The sequence below is a fragment of the Zalophus californianus genome, chromosome 5 (assembly GCF_009762305.2).
Source record: "Zalophus californianus isolate mZalCal1 chromosome 5, mZalCal1.pri.v2, whole genome shotgun sequence".
NCBI lineage: Eukaryota > Metazoa > Chordata > Mammalia > Carnivora > Otariidae > Zalophus > Zalophus californianus.
The window spans coordinates 112,110,469-112,135,755 of NC_045599.1; the positions used below are offsets into that span (position 1 = coordinate 112,110,469).

The window sequence follows — 25,287 nt, forward strand, 5'->3', positions numbered from 1 at the left end:
CTTGGATACCAGCCCTTTATCTGTAGTGTCATTTGCAAATATCTTCTCCCATTCTGTGAGTTGCCTCTTTGTTTTGTTGACTGTTTCCTTTGCTGTGCGGAAGCTTTTTAGCTTGATGAAGTCCCAAAAGTTCATTTTTGCTTTTGTTTCACTAGCTTTTGGGGATGTATCTTGAAAGAAGTTGCTGTGGCCAATGTCAAAGAGGTTACTGCCTATGTTCTCCTCTAGGACTTTGATGGATTCCTGTCTCATATTGAGGTCTTTCATCCATTTTGAGTTTATCTTTGTGTATGGTGTAGAGAATGGTCGAGTTTCATTCTTCTGCATGTGGCTGTCCAATTTTCCCAGCACCATTTATTGAAGAGACTGTCTTTTTTCCATTGCATGTTTTTTCCTGCTTTGTCGAAGATTATTTGACCATAGAGTTGAGGGTCCATATCTGGGTTCTCTATTCTGTTCCATTGGTCTATATGTCTGTTTTTGTGCCAGTACCATGCTGTCTTGGTGATCACAGCTTTGTAATATAGCTTGAAATCGGGCAACGTGATGCCCCCAGCTTTGTTTTTCTTTTTCAACATTTCCTTGGCGATTCGGGGTCTTTTCTGATTCCATACAAATTTTAGGATTGTTTGTTCCAGCACTTTGAAATTGATATTTTGATCGGGATGGCATTGAAGGTATAGATTGCTCTGGATAGCACAGACATTTTAACAATGTTTATTCTTCCAATCCATGAGCATGGAATATTTTTTCCATCTTTTTGTGTCTTCTTCAATTTCTTTCATGAGTGTTCTGTAGTTTAGCCTAGAGTATAGATCCTTTACCTCTTTGGTTAGGTTTATTCCAAGGTAGCTTAAGGTTTTTGGTGCTATTGTAAATGGAATCGTTTCTCTAATTTCTCTTTCTACAGTTGCATTGTTAGTGTATAAGAAAGCAACTGATTTCTGTGCATTGATTTTGTATCCTGCCACATTACTGAATTGCTGTATGAGTTCTAGTAATTTGGGAGTGGAGTCTTTTGGGTTTTCCACATAAAGTATCATATCATCTGCGAAAAGAGAGAGTTTGACCTCTTCTTTGCCAATCTGAATACCTTTTATTTCTTTTTGTTGTCTGATTGCTGTTGCTAGGACTTCTAGTACTATGTTGAACAATAGTGGTGAGAACGGGCATCCCTGACGTGTTCCTATCTTAAGGGAAAGGCTCTCAGCTTTTCCCCACTGAGGATGATATTCCCTGTGGGATTTTCATAGATGGATTTTATGAACTTGAGGAATGTTCCCTCTATCCCTATACTCTGAAGAGTTTTAATCAGGAAAGGATGTTGTATTTTGTCAAATGCTTTTTCTGCATCAATTGAGAGGACCACATGGTTCTTCTCCCTCCTCTTATTAATATGATCTATTACATTGATTGATTTTCGAATGTTGAACCACCCTTGCATCCCAGGGATAAATCCTACTTGGTCGTGGTGGATGATCCTTTTAATGTATTGTTGGATCCTATTAGCTAGGATTTTGTTGAGGATTTTGGAATCCATATTCATCAGGGATATCGGTCGGAAATTCTCCCTTTTGATGGGGTCTTTGCCTGGTTTGGGGATTAAGGTAATGCTGGCCTCATAGAATGAGTTTGGAAGTTTTCCTTCTGTTTCTATTTTTTGAAACAGCTTTGGTAGAACAGGTATTATTTCTTCTTTGAATGTTTGGTAGAATTCCCCAGGGAATCCATCAGGCCCTGGACTCTTGTTTTTTGGGAGGTTTTTGATCACTGCTTCAATCTCGTTCCTGGTTATTGGCCTATTCAGGTTGTCAATTTCTTCCTCTTTCAGTCTTGGCAGCTTATAGGTTTCCAGGAAGGCCTCCATTTCATCCAGATTGCTCAGTTTATTGGCATATAGTTGTTGATAATAATTTCTAATAATTGTTTCTATTTCCATGGTGTTAGTCGTGATCTCTCCCCTTTCATTCATAATTTTATTAATTTGGTCCTTTCTCTTTTCTTTTGGATAAGTCTGGCCAGTGGCTTATCGATCTTATTAATTCTTTCAAAGAACAAACTTCTAGTTTCGTTGATCTGATCTACTATGTTTCTGGTTTCTAATTCATTGATCTCTGCTCTAATCTTAATTATTTCTCTTCTAATGCGTGGCTTAGGCATCGTTTGTTGCTTTTTCTCTAGTTCTTCAAGGTGTAGAGTTAGTTGGTGAATTTGGGATTTTTCTATTTTTTTGAGTGAGGCTTGGATGGCTATATATTTCCCCCTTAGGACCGCCTTTGCAGTATCCCATAGGTTTTGGACCGATGTGTTTTCGTTCTGATTTTCATGAATTGTTTAAGTTCTTCTTTGATTTGCTGGTTGACCCAAACATTCTTGAGCAGAGTGGTCTTTAGCTTCCAAGTGTTTGAATTTCTGCCAAATGTTTTCTTATGATTGAGTTCCAGTTTTAAAGCATTGTTGTCTGAGAATATGCAGGGAATAATCTCAACCTTTTGGTATCGGTTGAGACCTGATTTGTGACTCAGTATGTGGTCTATTCTGGAGAAAGTTCCATGTGTGCTCGAGAAGAATGAGTATTCTGTGGTTTTAGGGTGGAATGTTCTGTATGTATCTATGAGGTCCATCTGGTCCATTGTTATCATTCAAAGTTCTGGTTTCCTTGTTGATTTTCTGCTTAGATGATGTCTATTGCTGAGAGTAGAGTGTTGAGGTCTCCTACAATTAACATATTGTTATCAATATGACTCTTTATTTTGGTTAACAGCTGGCTTATGTAGATGGCTGCTCCCATGTTGGGGGCATAGATATTTACAATTGTTAGATCTGGATTTTTATTTTTATTTGTTTTTGAGAGGGGGCGGGAGAGGGGCAGAGGGAGAGGGAGAGAGGTGGGGCTTGATCTCACGACCCTGAGATCATGACCTGAGTAGAAATCAAGAGTCGGATGCCTAACAGACTGAGCCACGAGTTAACTGGATTTTTAAAAAGAATAAAAAGGAACAGACAGATCCCTAGTACCTGGCACCTGCCAGTTACTCAATACAGGTTTCATTTGTTCATTCCACAACTATTCATTATGTTAAGTGCCAGGGATGCAGCGAGGAGAAACAGACATGGCTCCTGCCTCCATGAACCTTAAAGTCAAGCAGGGAAGAGAGACAGCAATCAAAATCACAGAGATAAATATAAAACTTCAATGGGGTGCATGCTACACAGAGCAAGTTCATCGTTCTAGAAGAGTCAATAACTGGCCGTAGACAGCTGGCTCAAGGAAGACTTCCCAGAGAAGGGACTTTTGAACTAAGATTTAAAGAATGCCTAAGTATCAACTGGAGAAAAGTAGGGGCCACATTCAAAGAAAATAGCAAGTGCAAAAGCCCTAAGGAAGGAGAGGGCTCAAGCAATAGTAAGAGGCCAGCAGAGTGACCAAGAGGCAGAGGAGGAGATGAGGCATAAAGGTCAGCTGGGGCCAGACATGGGACCCTGGAGGCTTGAAGTGGCAGGGGAAGCCAGCAAAGACTCTATCAAAGGGTTTCAAACAGAGGGATGACAGATTCTAATTTGCATTTTAAAAAAGATCCATCTGGCTGCCGAGTGGAGAATGAGTGGGGTGGGGCAAAGCAAAGGGCACCAAATGAGGGCACCCAATGAGTCTGGAGAGAAAGATAGGGGGGGTTACACAGGGCCACCCAGGAGAGCTGGCTAGGTGAGCACTGCACAAGGACACTCAGCTGAGGACTGAGCCATGTGCCCCAAGTGGAGCTGCCTCTGCCCAGAGGGTGTCTTTTGCTAATAGCTGCCAGGCAGGAATGCTTGTTGCTAATTCCCACAAAGGCTCTTCAGGGCTCTGGCCCGGTAAAATGCAATAAGGGACCTGCATTCACTTCTCTATGCACCAGTACCTGCCAATGCCCCACCCTGTCCTGAGCCAGCCTCGAGTGTTGAGACCCAAGGCAGAGCTGCAGCCTGAGAGGCCTCTCCACCCAGCACTGGCCAAGGACGGGAACTACTTGGGCTACGTGGGGGCAAAGGCAGTGGGGCCCGGTAACATTTCAGGCCCTGTCCATCACCTGCTGTGGCCTGGGAGGCCACACTGGACCACAGGCACCGGGGGATCCCATTTCAAAGCCCTGTTCCTGAGCTGACTGCCAGGTGCTGGCAGCTCAGCCAGCTGCCCAGCTGGGGGACATGGAGGAAGAGGGAACGCCAGTCAGTAATGGAAAGGAGCCAGCTGGGGAAGGGAATGGAGAGCAAGCCTCAGTGTCGCAGAGACTGATGCCTACTGTAGGCCTCAGCCCACCAGAGGGGAACCCCTTCTGTTCCTCAGCACTGAGGACCCACTTAGGAGACACCAAATCTCCCAACAGAGTCATGCAGGTAGAGGAAGGAAGGGCCCTGATCCGAGAATCAAGAGGCCTAATACAGACTCTGATGGTAACTAGCTGGATGACTTTGGGACCCCCAAGGTTCCCACGGTATCCCTTCTGCGGATCTCAGGCCCCCCATCTGTCCGTCGGTTTGCACTGACATGCTCACGTGTGTGGCTGGGCTGGAAGGCACGAGGGTGGTTGTCCATCCTCGGCCCCAACTTACTGGCCATGTTACTCCAGACAGCCATTCCACTTTGGGGCCTCAGTTTCTTCCCTGAAAATAAAGTGCCCACTTCACAGGCTGGTTGTGAGAATTACACATGATAAGGCCTACAAAGCAATGAGTTCGGTGTCTGGCACATAGTAAGTGTGTAATAAAAGTGGGTGGGTAGCCCTTGTCAGTCCCCTGCTGGGATATGGTCACCCCCAGGGCCCCTGGTGTCATGAGGCTGAGACACAACAACAGCAGGAACCAGGGCTACCGATGAAGATCCGCCCCCACCCCCAGGACCTCAGAGGGGCGCATATTGGTCAGAGCCACAAGACAGGCAAAGGTGACCACCAGCTGCGTTTGCTGAACACGGAGATGACAAAGCAAGACAGCTGCCATTTGTTGGGTGGCTCAGGGTGCCACCCACTGTCATCTTCAACACGGTGCCAGATGAGTTGAAGATCCTGCCCAAGGTCACTCTGCTTATAAATGATGGAAAGATGTGAACCAGGGCCTGGATTTTTCAGCCCCTACTCTTACACTGATCTGGGAATCCAGCACCCATGGGAATTGGAAAGTGAGTGTCTCCAGACCTCTGGAGTCCATAAACCCTCTGGGTTTGACAAACCCAATGTACAGCACTGACGCGGGCCTTGTGGAAAGAGCCAACAGATGGAGTTTGACCACCAGAGGGCTCTGTTTGAGCAGAAAATCACAGGGCCCTGCTCAAGACCAAGGGGGGGTCTTAAGCAATATGGTAGGAAGAGCACGAAGACTAGAATTTCCACTGACCCCACAGTGAGACAGTGAGCCTGTCCCTGCTCCCTGGGGCCTCATGTCCACCCTCTGTAGAGCCAAGAATTGGGGCTAGACAGGATCCAAGCTCTGGTGTACCAACTGTGCCTGCTGCTTGGTCTGCAGAGACTACAGGAGATCTATGCGCTGATGTAAATTCTACTACATAAGCGGCGGTTGAGGCCCTGGACTCATCACACAGTGGTTACGACTAAAGCCTCTGCAGCCAGACTGCCTGGATCTGTGCTTATTAGAGAGATGAGTGGAGGCACATTTCTTCACCCTTCTTTGCCTCAGTTTCCTTTTCTCTTAAATCAGGATGACATCCACCTGCCTTAGAGGATGGCTGGTGGGTGTTAGGTGAGTTCATTCTTCACACAAAGCACAGGAACAGTGCACAGTGCTGGGCGAGCACTCAGTAAATGTCAGCCATTGCGATGTTCTTCAGGACTGAGGCTCAGAACCAAACTTAATGAAGTTCATGGCAGGGAATGGAAGAGTCCAGAAGAAAAGAAAAAACAGACAACGGAGGCAGTCTGAGGTTATGCCACTGAAAAGCCATAAACCAGGCCAGCGTTTCCCAGAGGGTGCTCTGTGAAGTAAAGGGCTTTGTGATCAAGCCAGCTGGGGAACAAATCTCACCAGGTTGTTCTACTGCAGGACTTCTAAGGGCCTTCAATTTCTTGGCCCATAAAACCTTCTTTTAGTGGCGGAGCATCCTGCTGCATTAATGCGTGAAAGCACACACAGTGGGAACCCCTCATCTGAACCAGGCTCCTCCCTACACTGAGCACAGGGCCCAGGGCACCAGAGGGCCCACGAATGCCTGGGGACACATGGCCCCCACCAGCAGACATGGGCCCCTTCTGACCCACTCCTGCTCCTCTCCTAGCTCATGCCAAAAAAGAACCTGCTTTAGGACCTGCGCACTTACTGTCACCTCTGCCTGGAAGGCCCTCTGTACCAAGACCTATGCGTCTCCTTGTCTCTCTTCTTCCCAGTCGCTTTGTCAAAGTGGCCATTGTATCAAAAACGGCGTCAACTGCCCATACCCATCACTCCCTGTGCCCTTTCCCGGCTTTATTCCTTCTTGTACTTATTACCACTTGCCACATGGTGTGTCTACTTCTTTGTTGCCTGTCACCCACCCCACCCCACTGCACTGAAATGTCAGCTCCATGACAGCAGTGACTGCACACTCCGATTACCACCGTGTCCCCAGTGCCTAGCAGAGGACCTGGAACACAGTCAGCATGCAGTAAATATTTGCTGAATGAAGAAGCAAATGTCCCCAAGCACCTACCTAGTCCCTACTGCCCATCTTGAAGCCAGAGCCTCTAGAGCCCCCCATCCAGCTGTTCCCCACAGATAGCTTCTCTACGACACTTTCAGCAAAGACTCTGACCCCAGCAGTCATTCTGGGTGCCCCGCGGAGCCCAGAGTAGCTCACCTGCCCGTTGGGATTTCCTTCTCCTCTTTCCTCCAATGCAAAATGGCTCTGTTCAGGAGGTGCATAAATGCCACAGCGCACCGGAGCCAAGAGGAAAGAGCACAGGATCCAGAGCCCAGACTGCCTCAATCTGAGTTCAAATCCCGGCTCTCCCACTTTCAGGCTACCTAGCCTCAGATACGTAACCCTCCTAAGGCCTTGGTTTACCCATCTGCAAAATGAGGGCACACCCGTCCCTTAGGGAAGACTGCCATGACGTTCGAGGAACCAAGCCTCTCCTACCTCACACCTGTTCCCGGGGCTTCCTTTAGGCAAGTGCCTGCGGTGTGCCAGGCAATCCCCCTGCCATGTGCTCTTAATAAAAACTAATATTTATTTCTTTAAAGATTTTATTTATTTATTTGAGAGTGCGCGAGAGCACCAGTGGGGGGGGCGGGGCAGAGGGAGAAGCAGGCTCCCCGCTGAGGGGCTCGATCCCAGGACCCCGGGATCATGACCTGAGCTGAAGGCAGACACTTAACCCACTGAGCCACCCAGGAGCCCCTCACAGCTAATATTTAAAAACCACTTATTAGACACCAGGCACTAGGTGCTCCAAGTGCTTTACATATACTCACTCACTCCTCCTTCACAACAATCCTAGGAGGTAGGTGCTACCACTCTACCCATTTTACAGATGAGGAAAGTCAGACACTCAGCTATTTAGTGTAGAAATGGGACTCAAACTCAGCCAGAGTATGCACTGCTTGGGGGCCCCAGCTCCACGTACCTTGAAGAAGCCGATGATGCCCACACCATAGGCCACACAGTACTTGTCCAACAGCTCCCGGTTCCAGGCGTCCAGGTTGACATACTTGAGGATGTTCTCATAAATGATGAGGGCGAAGCGGCCACGGCCCTTGTCAGTGAGCGTGGGCATGTCCCCCTTGCCTGGTGCGATCTCCGTGCGGTACTTGAAGCGGCTGGACTCCAGGATGGCCACGACCTCCTGGCCCAGTTGTGAGTAGAGGCTCTCCACAAACACCAGCACCAGTGGGTCCGTGCGGGAGGGCGCGGCCGCCTGCATGGGCTTGAGCGGCAGCAGGCGGCTGGGGGCCACGGGGGGCGGGTCCCCACAGTCAGGCTCAGGGGCGTCCGCCGAGGGCTCCAGGCCCCGCTTCCAGCCATACAGGTAGTAGGCCGAGACAAAAACGCTGAACAGGCAGAAGACGAACAGCAGGAAAAGTATCGCCTGTGGGGACACATGCCGACACAGCCTCCGGAGGCGCGCCAGGGCGGGCATCCTGGCCCCGGAGACCTCGGCCGCTGGAGGCCCGTGTGCCCTGGCCACCCCCAGGCCCCACGCAGGAAATACCAGAGTCGTCCACTGACCAACAATTTCACAGACACTTAGCAAGCGCGGCCCTCGGTGGGCAGCAGGAGTGGAGGATCTGGGCCCCCGGCCCTTCCTCCCAGCCAGGGGCACAGTCTGCAGGCTGGTCGCGCTCCTTCCTTCCTCTGCGCCCCTTTATGTCACCATGGCAAACCCCCACGTGGTCCTGTGCACAGAAGAAGTGCCCCCAGGGCGTCAGGGTCTCCTGGGGGGGCTGGGCAGCGGGCCAAAGGACACTGGGCAGGCCTGGGGGCACCACATGCTGCTCGCTTGGTGGGGCCCCCGGGGCCAAGGCTGTGGAGAGAAGAGGAGAGCCAGAGGTGAAAAGTCAGACTGTGGGCTTTGTGGGGGGTCCACTGACTGTGGACAGACAGGACCTGACCTCGGTGGGCCCAAGCTCAAGTACTGTTGCCCAACCTGGCTGCATTATTTCACACAAGCTTTGTAGTCTCTCTGAGCCTCAGTTTCCCTACTTGTGAAACAGGGCTGACAACAGTACCTGCCTCACAAGAGGCTCAGGGCGTAAGTCCCTAATCCTAATGTGTATAATGTGTATAATATGGTGTCTGCGATGGTGGTTGCTATTTTTTTATAATTATCAGAGTCCAAGACTAGACCACGCAAACTCCAGGTGCAGGAAGGACAAAGTGAAACAAACATTTGCAAGGCCTGGGAGCTAGAGGTGGAATTCTAAATCACGGCTGAACACCCCAACCTCACCGGCTCCTCCTCACCCACAGTGCCTCCCCCCACCATTTCTCTCTCTCTGAATGGGCTGAGCAGCCTCATCAGGCAGCCAGAACTTGGGGTTCCTAGGTCCCCTTCAGCCCCACCGTCCCTGCCCAGAGCAGGCCACCTGTATTGGTCTCACTGGAAAGTAAATGAAGACCCCACACCCACACCCACTAAACCAAGGCCCCAATTTCCTCACCCCAAATAGCAGCCCCCAGTCCCCCATACACATGAGTGGATGCAGCCGCTGAAAGCTAGCAGGAGAGAGATGGGGATGGGGACAGAGACCCTGACGCCCTGGGGGCACTTCTTCTGTGCACAGGGACAGTGTGAGGGTCTGGGCAGACACAGCCAACGGGGGAATAGAAGCCTCAGACCCAGAGCTGGGGGTGAAGATCTTGAAAATCCCTCCCAGGCCACAGCGTACCAGAGACCCAACAACTGCAGTTCTAAGAACTTATTATCCCAGGGGTTCTAACTGTAGAAGTGTGTACTGATTTCCCCAAAAGAAATCGAATCCCAAGGCTGTTTGTAATAGCAAACACCCAACAATAGGGGATTGTCCTTAGCAATTACGATGCAAGCATCAGAGAGAATCCCAGGCAGCCACTTACAACTTGTACAAGATGTGGAAGAAGGACATTTACTGACATAGAAATATAATTGCCACACATGTTGTTAAAGTGGAAAACATTTATAAAACGGTATGCATGATCACATTTCTGTTAAAAATTGTTATGCGTAAGCCAGAAACTGGTACTAAATCCAAACCAAAAAAAACCCAAAATGTTAACAATGATATCTGCGAATGATTTTTATTTTCTTCTTTTTGTTTCCTAAATTTTCTACAACAATCATTTACTATGTTTGTGAAAATTTAAAAAAATGTTTTTAAAAGATGTGCTCAAGAAGCAAGAGACAGGAGTGTGAAATGAGGATATGTCTCAGACACCACCACTGCTCCCAGTTCTGCCAATGATATGCTGTGTGACTCGGAGCACATAACCCCTCCCTGGGCTTCCTGCCTATTAGCGAGGAGCTTGGGCCAATCTCAGGCGGGCTCTTCCACCTCCCATATTCTGTAATTCAGTCCCTACTATGTGCCAGCACCCTGGGGAACCCAAGGCAGCCAAGAAAACAGGCACCTACAATGCTGGGGGGGGGGGCGAGTGTGATAGTGGGGGAAGGGTGTTTGAGAGAACTCAGGGGCACTGGACTCTCCTAGAAGGGGAGGATCAAGGAAGGCTTCCTGGAGGAAATGGTACCTGCACTGACCAGAAGAACACGTGTGGGTTGACCAGGGGTAGGAATGCGGAAGGGCACATGCCTCAGCTTGGAGATAAGGGACAGTGCAGAGCTTCCCGGGGACTCCTTGCAATTCTAGCTGAGAGCAGGGCAAGAGCGAACAGGTTTCCTGGGCGGAGGCCTGAAGGGCTGGGGTGACAGTCCTGTTTATTCCCAGGCTGCAACTGCGTCCCATTTCCCCCTGATAAGGGCAGCCCTCTGCCCTGCGGCCACAATGAGCCCCACCTCTCGGCCTTGGGGCCAGGACCAGAGTGCAGTGGGTGGAGAGGTACAGCTGCCCGGAGGATGCCCTGCCAGTCTGCCATGCCTGGGGGCACCTGGCCACTCCGGCCGCCCAACAGTGTTTCCCCTGTAGGCCTGGGGGCTGTGATCACCGGCCCTTGGTCGATTGCATTAACAGACTTGCAGCGTGCATGTTAATGATGCACCCAGCAGTGTCAGGCACCTGGGGATCACAGACCCCTGTGGGAATCTGACAGCATTTTCCCATAAAAAATATGCATGTAAAAAAAAAAATGCATGTATGCTGGAAAATCTTGTAACAATTTCAAGGAGTCCAAACCCCATGCCCCCAAACCCACCCATGGACCTAAACAATGTAAAGAAACCCTTATGGTTACACGCAGACCGGAAGCAGGCAGCTTCATTCACACCCACATGCCACCTCCCAGCAGCCGTGTGACCTTGGGCAAGTTGTTTAACTTCTCAGTGCTCCCAGTTTCCTAAACTGTAAAACAGCAAAGTTTGACATGCTCCCATAGTTGTGAAAATTAAATGAGTTGCGGGGCGCCTGGGTGGCTCAGTCATTAGGCATCTGCCTTCGGCTCAGGTCACGATCCCGGGGTCCTGGGATCGAGCCCCACATGGGGCTCCCTGCTCAGCAGGAAGCCTGCTTCTCCCTCTCCCACTCCCCCTGCTTGTGTTCCCTCTCTCGCTGTGTCTCTCTCTGCCAAATAAATAAAATCTTTAAAAAAAAAAAAAGAAAAAATTAAATGAGTTGATATACATAAAGCACACAGCACCAAATATGGGTCAGCCACTCTCTCCGAGCACACCTGCTGATTACTGAATGTAGGCACAGTGTGGACAAGAACTGAACTCACAAAGCTCTGTCAAGTCAGCTCCATGCTTCCTCTCGAGTCTCTGATAGCCAGTCCTCAGAAGCCCAAATCCCCATTTGCAGAGGCCGTGGCCTTTCCCTGGAGCTGGACGGATGAGCAGGGACCAGATGGTTAGAGGCCAGGAGACCAGGGAGAAAGCCATGGCAAAGCCCAGGCCCAGGAGAGGGTAAAGGCCTCTCCTGTCCCCAGAGAAGGCCAAATACTCTGGAGTGGGGGGTGGGGGAGGGCGAGATGCTGCTTCATGAACAAAGTGTCAGCCCCCAGTATGTTGGCAAGAGGGGCCTTCAGCACTGACCCCCACCGCAACCCCCTCGAAGGCCTGGAGCCAGCCATTCAAGACCCTCCATGCCCACCTGCATTCCAGAGCCCCCGTGGCTCAAGGATGGAGAACTGGGGGGCTTCTAATCCCCTTGCAGCCACCAAGTCCTCTAGGAGAGCTGGAGGCTGAGGCCTCGACGCCCCACCCCCGCCACCCCGCTGCCCTGGGCCTGCCTGGGTCTTGCCGACACTGCCAGAGGTTTTCCTCAACTCCAGCCTCGCCCAACCAGTCACCAATCTTGGTCATGCATCTAGGCCTTTGCTAATGAAGTTCCCATTGCCGGAATGCCTCCCCCTCCCCCTTGGGACACTTACTCATCCTTCAAGACCCTAGTTCCAATGTCATCACCTCTCTGAAGTCATCCCCATGCACCACCCCCTTTCCTGCCCCCAAGTCCCATTCCTCAGGCTTCTGCCAGCCCCATCCCCACTCCATAGTGTGAAACCAGAAAGCCAGGACCCTCAGGCCAAAACAGGACGCAAATGTGCATTCTCTGGCTTACACGGCATTTTTCTTAAATTTGAGATTCGCTATCAATATTTCAAAATCAGGAGATTCCACATAAAAGTTAGAACTTCTAACTTTTATAAAAGAGTATGTTCTGCTGACACTGGGCACTCATCCCCACAGGCCACCATCGGTCCCCACAGACATGGACTCTCCAGTTAACACAGTCCCATAGCCAACCTCCTTCCTTCATTTGGCTTCCTGCTCAGTCCCTGGGTGCACCTGAGCGTGAGGTCCATGCAGAGTGGACTCGAGGTGTTTCCATACGCAACTCTGGAGCCTCCAGATCCCAGGGCGGGGCCAGGACTTACTGACCTCTGCCAGGGCAGGCCCTCCCTGGCACCCAGCAGCTGGCACACAGAGGCCCTCCACAAATACTAATTTCGTTCCTTCTCCTTCCCCACACACCTGGGTGCCCTGAAGGGCAGGGACAAGTCTGATTCATCGTGGAAGCCCCCACTGCTCTCCCCAGGCATAGGTCCTAATTGAGTACTCAGGATATGAATGAATCATAATGAGCTGTTATTACTCCCAATTTACAGATAAGGAGACTGAGGCTCCAAAGTGAAATGACTTGCCACAGTCACACAGGAAACCGCTAAGTCTTGACTCAAATAAGTTTCCTTCCTAACTGCAAATTTGGTCTTTCATTCCTCCATCGGGAGTCCCTCCAAGGGGCTTCTATAATAAAAATAATAACAACAGTGATACCATTATAATCATCATCATTGTTATTTTTACTGCTACACATTTCAAGCACTTACCGCGGGCCTGGCACTGTGTTTAGCACTTTCCCACACCTTACCTCATTTAAGCCTACTCCTACTAACTACTACTGTCATTATTTACATTTCCAGTTGAGGAAAATAAGGCTCAGAGAGGTTAAGTCACTTGCCCAAAATCACACAGCTAGTCTGTGCCAGAGCTGAAATTTGAACCCAGACCCCAGGAGACAGAAGTGGCTCCAGAGCCCGGCAGGGACACCTTGGCTGCGAAGGGGGACAGCAGGAGGGGACCTCAGCCACCGAGGCCTCGAGCCATCAGCCAGGCTCCCACTGTGCTCTCCCAGCCCTAAGCCCAGCTCTCCCTGCCAAGGTGCTGGGGATAATGAATGAGATGCTCTGGTCGTCATGGAGATGCCATGGCAACGCTGCACTTTCGGGAAATACCACGGTAACTGTGGCCACTGCTCTGGAGTTGAAAGTCACTCCTTACCCCTCACCCCACTCCACTCCAAAATGCTCTGCTTCCCCCATAATCCTCTCTAGGACCTGGAGAGAAAGGAGGCAGAGGCCAAGGGCCTTCCAGAGACCAAGCTGTCTAGAAATCAGGACTGGGGAGAGGGTCTGGCTCTGTCCCGGATGGACAGGTAGACTCCAGGAGTGAGAGCAAGAGCTCTCTGAGGCTGAGCTCCCTGTGCCTTTCCTGGGGCGGCACACCTAATGAGCAGCTCTCATGTACTCGGGGTCTACTCTGTGCACCCGATCTCCCGCGAAGGGATGCACATGTCATTCTGTTGCATTCCATCTGAGAGGTGGCGGTGTGCTAGGGGCTGGCCTTACAGTGAAGGGCTCCAACTGCAGCCAGCCTGCCTGGGCTTGAACCTTGCCTCCATTATTTACCAGCCTTGGGATCTTTGAGTAAATCCCTCAATCTCTCTGAGCCTTGGTTTACCCAGGTGTAAAACAGGCTTCATACCACTTCCTATCTCACAGCGCTAAAACTAATAGAGATGATGCATGTCAGACAGCTCGGGGCCTGGCACACGGTGATATAGGCTAATACGATGATTAGCCATTTAACAGATTTGGAAACTGAGGCTCAGGAAGCACCTGGCCCAAGGCCACAGATCAAATTCACAGTGGATCCAGAAGGAGAAGAAAGGAGGTCGGGTTTGGGAGCACACTGGAAGTTGGAAATAAGCAGAGGCCCATTCCCTGTCCCCTCTTTCTGTACTTACTGGGCACCACGAGACACCGAGCGTGGCGCTGGACACCGAAGATGTAGGCTTTTTGGGGACCCTGAGGTTTTGTGCCTCTGGTGTGACGCTGCTGCAAGGTAGATGCAGGAAGGTCCCTGCAGTCCTGCATGTTCACCGAGCCCAGATTTTATTCCCCGCCTGGGGCATTCCTGACACTGTCCCCATATCCCCATCCTCACGTGCACACGAATGCACAAACTCACATGGTGCCCATCTGTTCAAGTGGTGTCATCACAGCCATCTGGGCCACAGGCGCAAGTGTGGGGTGGGAAGCAAAGAGCTTCAAAAGTCTGTGAATGGGCACCCGGGCTTGTGGGAGGAGGGGTGGCTGCGGGTCCAGGCGCCGGTAGCCCCACAGGCAATCCCAGGGCCACTCCCCACAGCTGACCCGGCCCCTCCCTGCCTGTCACACCCCCAGCACAATCACACCACCACCCACTGCCCAGCCACACCCCATAGCCGCCCAGCTCCACCAGCCACCCAGCCTCAGCCTGCCCCACCCACCACGTACAGCGCAGCAGAGAAAATCCTCCACATTTGCTTCCCAGCTGTGCAGGAGTCTCTCCAGTCCAATTACCCCCCTGGGAGGCCGAACCAGAAGCAAATCCCTTCCTCTGCTGGAATTCACTGCATACCCCATCCCCCACAGGCCCGCAGTGCCGCCTGGCTGAGGGCCAAGCTGCTGCCCATCAGTCACCCCGGAGTCCAGGGCTGCCACCAAGAGACAGTCGGCAGTCTGGCTCAAGAGTCTCGGGGTTGCAGAGGGTGCAGCCCACCCTGCACTGAGCACGTGGGGACACGGAGACCCCGAGAGAAGAAAGGACCCCTGCCCCACTCCCACCTACCTGGACCCATTTTCTTGTCCATTAAAACGCTGCCCAGCCTCAGCCTGGAGTTGGACTCTGCCGGCTGTATTTCAAAGCCCAAGGTGAGCTCCCCTGCTCTGTGTCCCACCATGCAATTCTGCACGCATACGCTGCCCGACGCCGGCTGCTCTTGTGACTACAGCGCCAGTCCCCCAACTTCACCAAAAGCTCTCCAAAGCAGAGGCGGTCTCCTACCCGCGACAGGTGCTCAAGAGAGATGGGCCCCTGCCAATTACCTTCCCTTTTTGGATCTGCTATGAGAAATCTCCAAGCTAAATGCATTAATAATATGAACTTTCATTTATTAGACACAAATATGTCTGTACTCCGTGCTATTAACCCTTTCACAGCACCACGACCTACCTGGCCCTCACGTTACAGACCAGGACGGTAAGGCCCGGAGGGGCCCCCTCCCACAGAGCGAACGAGTGATGACTGGGATCCCGCACAGGCCAGCCGGCTCCAGAGCCCGGGCTCATCAGCTTTTGGCCACGTGGGCCCCCCACGTTCACCCGGCACAGCTCTTACCACTACTCCGCACATCCCACTCTCTGCTCCCTTTGAATGGTGCTCTTTCTGTTTTTGTTTTCATCCATTTTATGTGTGTTTTAACATCAAAAGCAGCCTCTCATGATCCGTCTTGGCAGAAGACTCACAAATCATCCATCACTCAACAAGCAAACAAAGCATAAAGTGCTGGTTCACTCCCAGGTTCCCAACCTGGGATTTGTTCTGGGTTCCCCAGCAGGGAATGCTCAACCAAAAAACCTCAGGAACTTGGACCCCACTTGTTGAGAATTTGTCTTTCCTCCAACAGAGCCCAAGTTGAGAGTTTACCTTTGCACTGGCTCTCAAGAAAGGGTTTACTGAGCAAACAAGCAAACCAGCTTGTGGAGAGGGGCAGAGTTAGGAATTAAGACAGGTCAGGACCAGCTGCCCTCCAGTCCCACCAAAGCTCCTAACACAGATCAGGGTGGGCAGGCCCATCACAGGGCATGCTCCCCACTAGCCCATGAAGCTACCCCAAATAGGTCTCTCTCCCCTCAACCCCCAAATCCATCTATGACAGAGTCAAATCCATCCCTATTTTTCTTAGGCTCAGGTCATAGGCATTCAAAAGGAATGGAATGATATTTCCTTGCAAATATCATAAACTCCCTTGCAGACAGCAGCCAGCACTGGCTGAGCTCCTGGTAACTCAGCAGCCCTACACTGGGACTGTGCTGAGAGCTTTCCCCAATCTGTCACACCCCACCCTCACACCCTGAGAGGTGGGGTCACTGATATCTGCACTTTACAGATGGGGAAACTTAGGCTCACAGAGGGTAAGCAACTGACTAAAGGTCACACAGCTGGGCAGAGGCAGAGCTTAGGATGACCCCAAGCCAGCCCACCCTGCGGCCCCTGTTTGTAACCCCTATATAGTCCTCAAGTCCAGCATTCCACACCATTCTTAACCCAGGTCTGTGGCCTAGAGCACATCGAGAGAGAGGCTTCCCGAAGATCACCAGCCCCAGCTGCCTAAACACAGGCTGACCCAATTTCTCCAGGGCTGGGAAAGCCTTCACTGGCAGAGAAGGACACCACAGATTCCCAGAAAGGCAAGATCTCAGCCAGAGGGTCTTCACCTTCCCTTGTCCCAGGGGCCTCTGTCATCTCTGACAAGCAGGTGTCCACATGAGAAAGGGGGCTGCCCCCACACCCCAGGCAAAGGCCTCATGTGAAGGAAGAAGAGACAGAAGCAAGAGTGAGGGTAAGAAGCAGGAAATCTCAACTTCGAGAGTGAACTCGGAGGATAATGGTGACCAGCATGCTTCACGGTTCTGGTGCACACCAGGCACAATCATGACCTCATTTATTCACCATTTCTTCCCAACGAAGTAGAAACAAGTTTATCATGCCCTGAACACCTACCCTGCCCCACCTGTCACCCCTGCAGTGCAGCCAGGCAATGCCGGGCAGTCCTTCCGCATGCCCACCCCAGGTCACTGGATGCCCCCTGAGAGATTCCAAAAAGCAGGTGTTCGGGGGGGGGGGGGGCGCTCCATCTCACAGATGCAAAAGCCAAAATCCACGTGGGCCTGGAGTCCACATCAGCATCCCAGCCCCTCCACTCACCCTCTCTGCACCTCTGGACAAGACCCTTCCCTACTTCTAGCCTCTGTTTTCTCGACTGGACAATGAGGGGTGTGGACTAGATCAGAAGTCTGTGACCTCCTGGAGTTACAGAACCCTCTAAGAATCTATAAAAACTCTTAGTGAGTTCCCCCAGAGAGATACCACATTCCAAACAAATTCAGGGTAACTGTGACCGGCCCCCACCATACAACAAATTAAGAACATGGGAACTTTCTAGGGGTCCTTCTGGCTTTGACATGCCGTGGCTTTCACAGTGTAGATAAGACTGAAGTCATGAATGTGACTTCTGAGCACCCTGGGACCTCACCATTCCAGCTACCCACCATGGCCCTGCAGTAAATCTTTACCTTTCAGACCTTTTGGCTTCCAGTGGATTCACGGACTTGCCCGGCTCAAGAGAAGCTACAACAGAAACTGAGCCCTTCCTTCCCATCCCTCAGCCACCACCTCCTTCTACTCCATCAGAAATCTGCCCTGTCAGCCCTGAGCCATCTCTCTGGGGCGGCCCCAGGGGCTGGAACACTTGAGGAACCTGCTCCCGGTCCTAAATGCAGACAGGATCCAGTGCCAGGCTTGGGGGCCAGGCTACCCCCACCCCCAGCCCCCAGCCCCCTCCCACGTGGCTGTGAACATGCAGGCACACACACGTCCGTCCAGACAGACCTGGAGGACTGGACAGAAGGGAGGGGACTAGGGGCCATGGTCAGAGGGTATGGGAAGGCTGGGGAGAGAACGACAAGACCCACCAGACCTCCAGGCAGCAGCGCTGGGCTCCGCTTCCCTTCAGTGCGTCCTCTTAATGGCTACACACTCCTCACTTAATGCTGCCGCACCTAATCCCAGAGCTAGGACAAATGGCATTACTCTATGCCCAGCCGCCTCCCTGGGAGGGAGGGAGGGAGGGAGAAAAGAGGGAGGGAGGGAGGGAGGGACGGAAGGAGGGGTGGCCCTAGGGCACCCTGAACCGAGTCACCAACCGAGATCCCTGCCATCCCTTCCCGAAGCCTCCAGGCCCCTCACTAACATGTTCCTTGCTAGAGGCCACCAGCCCCTCCCTCCTGGACTTCAGGAAAAGGATGTCCTGCCCAATTCTGCCCCACACCCAGGGGCCCCACAGCAGACAGAGGCCCTTGCCTGGAGGCGCCTTCCATGGAAGGGGAGAAAGCATGTCCCTGGCCTTCATGCTGATGGGCCCTCCAGACACTGTCAAGAAAGGTAGCAGCCAGCACTGGAGGGAGCCCACACTGGCTGCAGTCCTGCCCGGCTTCCAATGTGATCCAAATAAGGCCCTTCCCCCTCCAGACCTCAGTTTCCCCACGTGTCCTGAGAAGAAGAGGAAGAAGGCCTGATATCCTCTATGGGGGCCAGCTGGTGGTCAACGCGTTTGTGACACTGGCTTCTGGGCCTGCCCCCACTCCAACTCAGCTGGCGAGTCCTCCCCTTTGCCCCGTCCAGCAGAGGAAGAATGAGGCTAACTGCCAGAGTGTGGAAGGCGTAGAATCCATGCCAGCGGGTTGAGGTGTTGGGTAAAAAGGGCCTGACGTAGCCCAGAGAGGAGAAGCAACTAGGCCATGGTCACACACACAGCTGGAAAGGGGCCAGGCTAGCTTGGCTTTGCTCTGCAGCAGCATAATACATGGGAGACTGTCCACCCACGAGGGTATTTGCCTTTTTAGAGGACACCAAGGAAAGCACAAGGCTACTTGCTGATGGCAGGAGTTCAGGCCCCAAGAGTTGCAGGAGGGAAAAAGATGGAGTGTTTGTATGTGTGGGCCTGGGGGTGGAGACTGGACTCATTGTCCAAGTCCCCTCATGTCACATCACAATGGTGGCCAGGACCCTTCCAGCCCTGCGTAAATCCTGAGAACCCCTGCAGGGAGTAGAGGCCTTGGCTACCTCTTCACAGCCACGTAAGGCCCAGCCAACAGGCCCAGCAGGGGTGATGGGGAAACTGCCCCAGATGGACACCCCAAGATTAGGCTGCCCACAAGATAGGGAAAGCCTTAGGGAAAGCCTTAGGGAAACCAAAAAGCCTCCAGGCCCTGTGGCCAGAGTGGAGGGAAGCCGGATGTGTTGGCAGCAACAAAGAGGAGGGGAAAGCTTTGAGTCACTTAGAGCTGCAGATGCTCCCTAATCTCCTGGAGGTCTGGTGGGTACAGCACGGGCCTGCTGAGACCAGGGAGGCTTCACTCGGGGCACGCATGAAAGTGGCCTCATCCCTCTAAACTTGCTGCGGCTTGCCACCACGACAGAAGCCCCCCACCCACATGGCTTACATGGAGGCACAGCTGGTAGGGGAAGGGGCAGGAGGTGGGGGGAGGCAGGTGGAAGGGCCTCACTTTCTCTGGAATCCAGAAACTAGAGAGCACAGACAGAGTGAAAAGCACCCAGTGACCTACTTATTGCAGATTCCTTTTAAAGGGGCCCAAGAGGCCTCAGTGAGCTGCTTAGAAGGTGCCTCACAGGTGTCCCTGCACTTCCAAGGCTTGGGGATCACTTCCTGGGGTCAGGAGACCGGAGGTGCAGCCCTAGCCCCGGCTAGGGTGAGGCTGGCGAGGCAACAGGCACAAATGGGCCAGAGGCACCCATTCTCAGGTATTGGTGCGTACCTGCCCAGTGCTGAGAGTGAGCACCGTCTCCCAGGGGCACCTGAGAGTGAGGGCTCCCTACGGTGTGCCTCTAGGTGCCTCACTTGCCTCACCCAAGGCCCAGCCCTCCTCTAACCTGCCGGTGACCTCAGCCAAGCACCTGCTCCTTTCCAGGACTTGCTTTGTTCACCGGCAAAATGGACAGTGCCAGATGACTCCAAAGGCCCTCCTGGCTCCAAGCTAGGTGACTGACCTCTGCAGCTCATCCCCAGACATAGGCACAATGGCCCCCACTCCCTGCCATCCATAAACCCATCAGTCCCCAAGCTCCAGGCAGAAAACACATTATACAACACCCCCCACCCCGATATAACCATGTGCTGGGCCCTTTGCTAGATGCTTGGCCTCCACTTCATTAGGGCTTCATCTTACAAGTATGGAAACTGAGGCTCACAGAAGTTAAGCAACTTGCTAAGGCTCCCAGTGGGGAAGTGCTTCGCTGAGGTTCGAACCAGTGTCTGGCTGTAATCCTACATTCCATGGCATTGGCCACAGACAACCTAAACCCCACTAGGGCCTGGAGGATGCCAGTGGGTCTTTGCACCTCCCACACCTCCGAGGGTGCAGTGGTGAGGCTAATGTGAAAGGCAGGCTGGCGGGGGCCAGGAGTAGGCTGGCGGGGGCCAGGAGTAGGCAGGCAGGGATGGGAAGCCTGCGTGGACGCTGAGCACTTGCAGACCGACCAGCCTCCAGCCAAGCCAGTTGTCCACCACCGTGGCTGCAGTGTCTTCCTCGCCAACAGCACACCGCGGCCGCCGTGCCATTTTTAAATCATTACACAGATGTAAAGCTTTCTCACAGCCATGGCTTCGGTGTCACATGACAACCTCATAAAAACACAGCGGTGATTTCTTCCGCCTTTCTTAAATGAGAAAAATGGGGTTCCCAGGGGCAGGGTGACATCCCCAAAGGCACACAGTGAGGCAGTATTCGAGAGTGAACTTGAAGCCCACCTCCTCTGCCGCCCGGTCCAGAGCTTTGTTGACTCCTCCAGGTCCTTGACTTTGGTTCAACCAGCACTTATAACAGTATATTTTTGAGAGCTCACTCCGTGCAGGTTTATATCCAGTGCTTCACATACTATCTCATTTAACCATCCTCATAAGCAAAGTACTACTGGCTTCATTTCACAGAGACACCGGGACTCTGAGACGTGGGTACCTTGCTCCAGGTCCCCTCACTAGGAAGGGGCAGTGCTGGCTCTGGGGCCTAAGCTCAGAACCTTTGTGCTGTCTGGGACCCGAGGGGAAAGGAGACCAGACACACTCACACAGCATGTGCGCCTGGCAGGTTACGGCCAGAGTATGATAATAGGAAGACAAGCAAGGCTCGCGGAGAGCCCACAAGACAGAGGCTGTTACAAACATCCGGGCAGGAGGCCAGGAGTCTAAGCAAAGGACATGGGAACAGAGGGAGGTGACAGATAGTAGGGAGGTGGCCTTGTGAGACCTTGGTCAAGTGCCTTGCTTTCTCTGGATCTCAATTTACCCACTGTAAGAAAGTCCCTGGAATATCTCCAGAGCCCCCCTCCACCCCTAAAAATGCCTGGACCCTGGGAAAACAAGCAATGCCTGGTTTGACAGCTTGGCTGTGAGCCCTGGGGTCTCTGAAATGTCCTTGGCCATCCTGGCATGGCTCAACTGCTGAGAAACAGGCTTGCAAAAGCCCAGGGCTCAGGCGGCATGCCTGGGCACCAGTGAAGGGTGGGTCTTGAAGGGGCCACATTCCTCCGCCCGTTGTCAACCTCTCCACGGCTCCACTGGAGCAAGTGCCACCCAGCCTGGACCTAGACCAGGAACTGAGGGCACAGTCAAGTGCCCAGCGGAATGCCACTCCCGGCCTGCCTTGCCCCCATCGGCCCTGTCCAGAGCCCTCCGTGTAACTCAAGTCCCCTTGATGTCACCCACCCCTCAAAGCCCCACATTTGCATTCCCCCAGGTCAGCCACTGGGAAGTACAGACAAGGGGTCCTGTAGGAGAACTTAAGGGAAATAATCACTCCGTCCCCGAGGGACCTATGCAAAGTGGAGGCGGCTCATGCTGTCAGTGAAGACCCTCAGCGGGGGAAGGGCAAGCGAGTCCAGTAGGGCCAGCCCTCAGTTCTCACTCTGGCAGGTAGAAGGGGTCAGGGACTTACCAAGAGGACTCAGGCCAAGTCCCCACACTCACGGCTGCCCTCAAATCACTACGTGTAACATGCTCCTCCTCTGTAACCTTTCATGGCTCCTACTGCCAAAAGGCAAAACCCCTGAACCTGACCCACCACCCAGGTCACTGGTTTTAAGAGCCTGTGTTAACAGAGTATAGGATGTGCCAGGGCCTTCGCTAAGTGTTTTGTGTGGATTTTCTCATTTAACTCTCACTGCAACGCTGACACGGTACTATGGTTGGCCCATTTTCACAGATGAGAAAATTCAGGCTCAGAGAGATTACATCACTGGCCCAGAGTCTCACAGGCAAGTGGCAGAGCAAGGATTCACACCCATATCTGGACTCCCAAGTCCAGGTTCTAAACCACTGTGCGATGCGGCATCCTCAAGTACACCGTGCCACCCTCAGAACCCTGGGGCCAGCTCAACCCTTCTATGTACAAGAGGGGAGGGGCGCCTGGGTGGCTCAGTCAGTTAGGCGGTAGACTTCGGCTCAGGTCCTGATCCTGGGGTCCTGGGATCGAGCCCCACATCGGGCTCCCTGCTCAGTGCGGGGTCTGCTTCTCCCTCTGCCTCTGCCTGCCGCTCCCCCTGCTTGTGCGCGCTCTCTCCCTGTCAGATAAATAAATAAAATATTTTTTTAAAAGAGGGCACAGAGTGAAAGCTCTCTCTATTGGTAGCAGAGCCAGGGCAAGGCCTGAAGTCTCCAGGGCTCCCCTACACCCCCACAGGAGGCACGCTGGGCAGAAAGGCTGGGACCCCCATGACAATGAGTCCCCAGAATCTGCCTTTTTCCTCAGAAGGGAAAAGCAGAAGCAGGTCTGCAAAGAGAGAAAACAACATGAGGAGCCCAGGAAACGTTTGTTCCTAGAGGACAGATTCTCAGAGTTTGGGAGGGTACCCCCCACGCCCGCGCAGGAATTGCCCCTTTGACAACAGGAATATGCAGGCCCGGAACCAACTTCCAGCCATGTGCTCCTCCACTCCCGCCAGCGCTCCAACTTAATGCATCTGACCTCAACTCTCCATTTCTCTCCTCAAACCTGTTTGTCCTGAAGCCTTCCCTGTCTCAGTAAATGACAACACTGTCCCTCCAGTCCTTTAGGCCAGAGTCCTTGCTGTGGACACCCTCTCACACCCCACACCTAATCCATCAGCTTATCCTGTAAAATCGATCCAGAATCTGACCTCTGGTTGCCTCCCACATGGTGGTCACACTGAGCCCTTCTTCATTCGTGTGACTACAGAAGCCTCCTGGCCGGGCATTCTGCTTCTTCTCAGGCGGTGGCCCACTTGATCCTTCCCAGATGTGTGCTGAAGTGAGTGTGACCTCAGCCCCAGCCCCTCGGCAGCTTCCCCTTTACTCACACTAAAAAGCAAAGACCCCTCGGGGGGCCAGAGGGCCCTGCAGTCTGCCCCTCCATACTCCCTCTGGCCCCATCTCCTGCCAGGATGGCTGGTCCTTCCGTCCCAGCCACACCAGCCTCCTTCCTGCCCCTCAAACACACCCCACACCCTCCCGCCTCAAAGCCTTTGCGCTGCTGTTCCCTCTGCCTGAAATGCTCTTCCCCAGATACGCCGTGGCTTCCCCCGCCCTCTCACCCGAGACACAGCAGAGCCGCTTGCTCAGGTCACTCTTTTTACTGTCAACCAAGCTTTAGTTTTCCTCCAGGCCCCTCTCACCACCTGACAAACAGCCAGTGTTGAACTAATCTGCTGCTTTGTTGATTCTATCCCATCACTAGAACGTCAGCCCCATGTCCAAAGCAGGGACTTGGTCTGTTTTGCTCACTGCCGTGTCCCAGGACAAGAAAAAGTGCCTGAACAAAGTAAATGCTTGAAAAAAAGTTGTTAAATGAGGGACCACTGCCTCTCTCATCTGAACACATCTTTTGGTTTCTGCAGCCCCTGAAGACCAGTGTCACTTGGAGGCCGGTCACCTGTGGCAGCTGAAACCCTGACGGTTGTCACATGAACAGTTACTGGCCAAATCTCCATTCTGTCCTGGGACAACTGACTGCTTGGACCAGAGAAGGACTTTACCTTGGTCCCTGTCTGGTACCTGTGCCCACCCTTTTGGCCACTGGGGGAGGCCTTGACAGTGGGGCCCACGGGGTGGATCCTGCCACCAGCAGGAGCAGGGTCTGGGCTGCCTCTCTCCCAGCCCCCCAGGGCTGCCAGGTCCCGGGTCTGGCTTCTGACAAAGGTTGCCCCATGCTCCCAGGAAGAGGAGGTGGACGGGGGCAGCGCAGTGCCACGCCTGCCCCTTTCCTGTTGCAGTGGGAGGGCCATCAGAAGGAAGCTTTGTTTTCAGAATAAAGAGCATGAAGCCCAGTGCCAGGCGGAAACGGGCACCGAGGGGGCTGGCCCATCAGAGACAGTTTAAGGAAAAACAACAAAAAAAATGGGATGGAGAACGTTTGAGGGATAATTTGCACACCCAATCGGTTTCATGCCTCCAGGGTGGCTGTGACGATGGTGGCTTCACTTTTCCAGGCCTTAGCCTGGAGGCTGACACAGACAATCAGACGATTGTCCCAGCTGGGTGATCTGGCATTGACCCTGCAGAGGGAGGTGGGGACAGAGGAGTGTAGCCTTGCCTGGGAGTCAGATGACCTGAATCGGAGCCTGACTTTCTATGCTCCCGTGTGCGACGCTGAGAGAGTGCCTTCTTCTATGTACCTCAGTTTACCCATCTGTAAAGAGCTTATCCAGGCCGGTACTTAAAGGCACCCCAAGGGTTGCCTGCCACAGGACCACACAGTGGGGCACTGCTCAGCCTGTGGCCAGGTCACTGGGCCACACAGGCTAGACCTCCAACTTCCCTGGGCTCGGGTCCTCCCTATGGGCCTGCCAGCCAGGGCACAGCCCCTGCCCACTCTGACCCAGGCTTTCAAGCCTCCCTCCTCCCATGATTACCTGAAATGTGTGAAAGCTCTCTGGGCCTGGCCCAGTGATGGAGGGCCTCATCCCTACCCAGACACTGGCACCTCTGCTGATCCCCTCTTTCACCTTCTCCGAGGATGGCTCATAAGGCCCTTTCAGCGACGACTACTGAAAAGAACCCAGTATGTTAGCACACAGAGGGCAAAAGAGAAGCCCCAAGACGGAAAGGGGCATGCTGACGTCACACAGCACAACTGCCACCCAGGAGTCCCCCCACCAGGCCTGGGCTTCATGAGTTAAGACAGAGTCCTCAAAACCTGGCTACAGAGCCCCACGTGTGAACCTTGTGGGGAGAGGGAGGTTGTACCTTAGACTGAAGGAACCGAAGATGGGGGACAGAAATCTACATGCAGTGTTTATAGCTTCCCAGCTTTTT

General features: G+C 52.9%; 1 protein-coding gene across 5 annotated transcripts in view; it reads right to left on the reverse strand.

Annotated features, from left to right (window-relative positions):
* NDST1 (N-deacetylase and N-sulfotransferase 1) overlaps nt 1-25,287 on the reverse strand; it is a 58,868-nt gene that overhangs the window by 22,212 nt on the left and 11,369 nt on the right. For 2 of the 5 annotated variants that reach the window (XM_027604782.2, XM_027604783.2), the window contains exon 2: nt 7,596-8,492. In XM_027604782.2, coding sequence (XP_027460583.1) covers nt 7,596-8,108 — 513 coding nt within the window. In that variant the 5' untranslated portion in view covers nt 8,109-8,492. Of the gene's footprint in view, nt 1-7,595; nt 8,493-11,338; nt 11,360-17,914; nt 18,031-25,287 lie in introns of those variants that run through there. The other 3 variants (XM_027604785.2, XM_027604786.2, XM_027604787.2) reach the window with 3 other exon arrangements.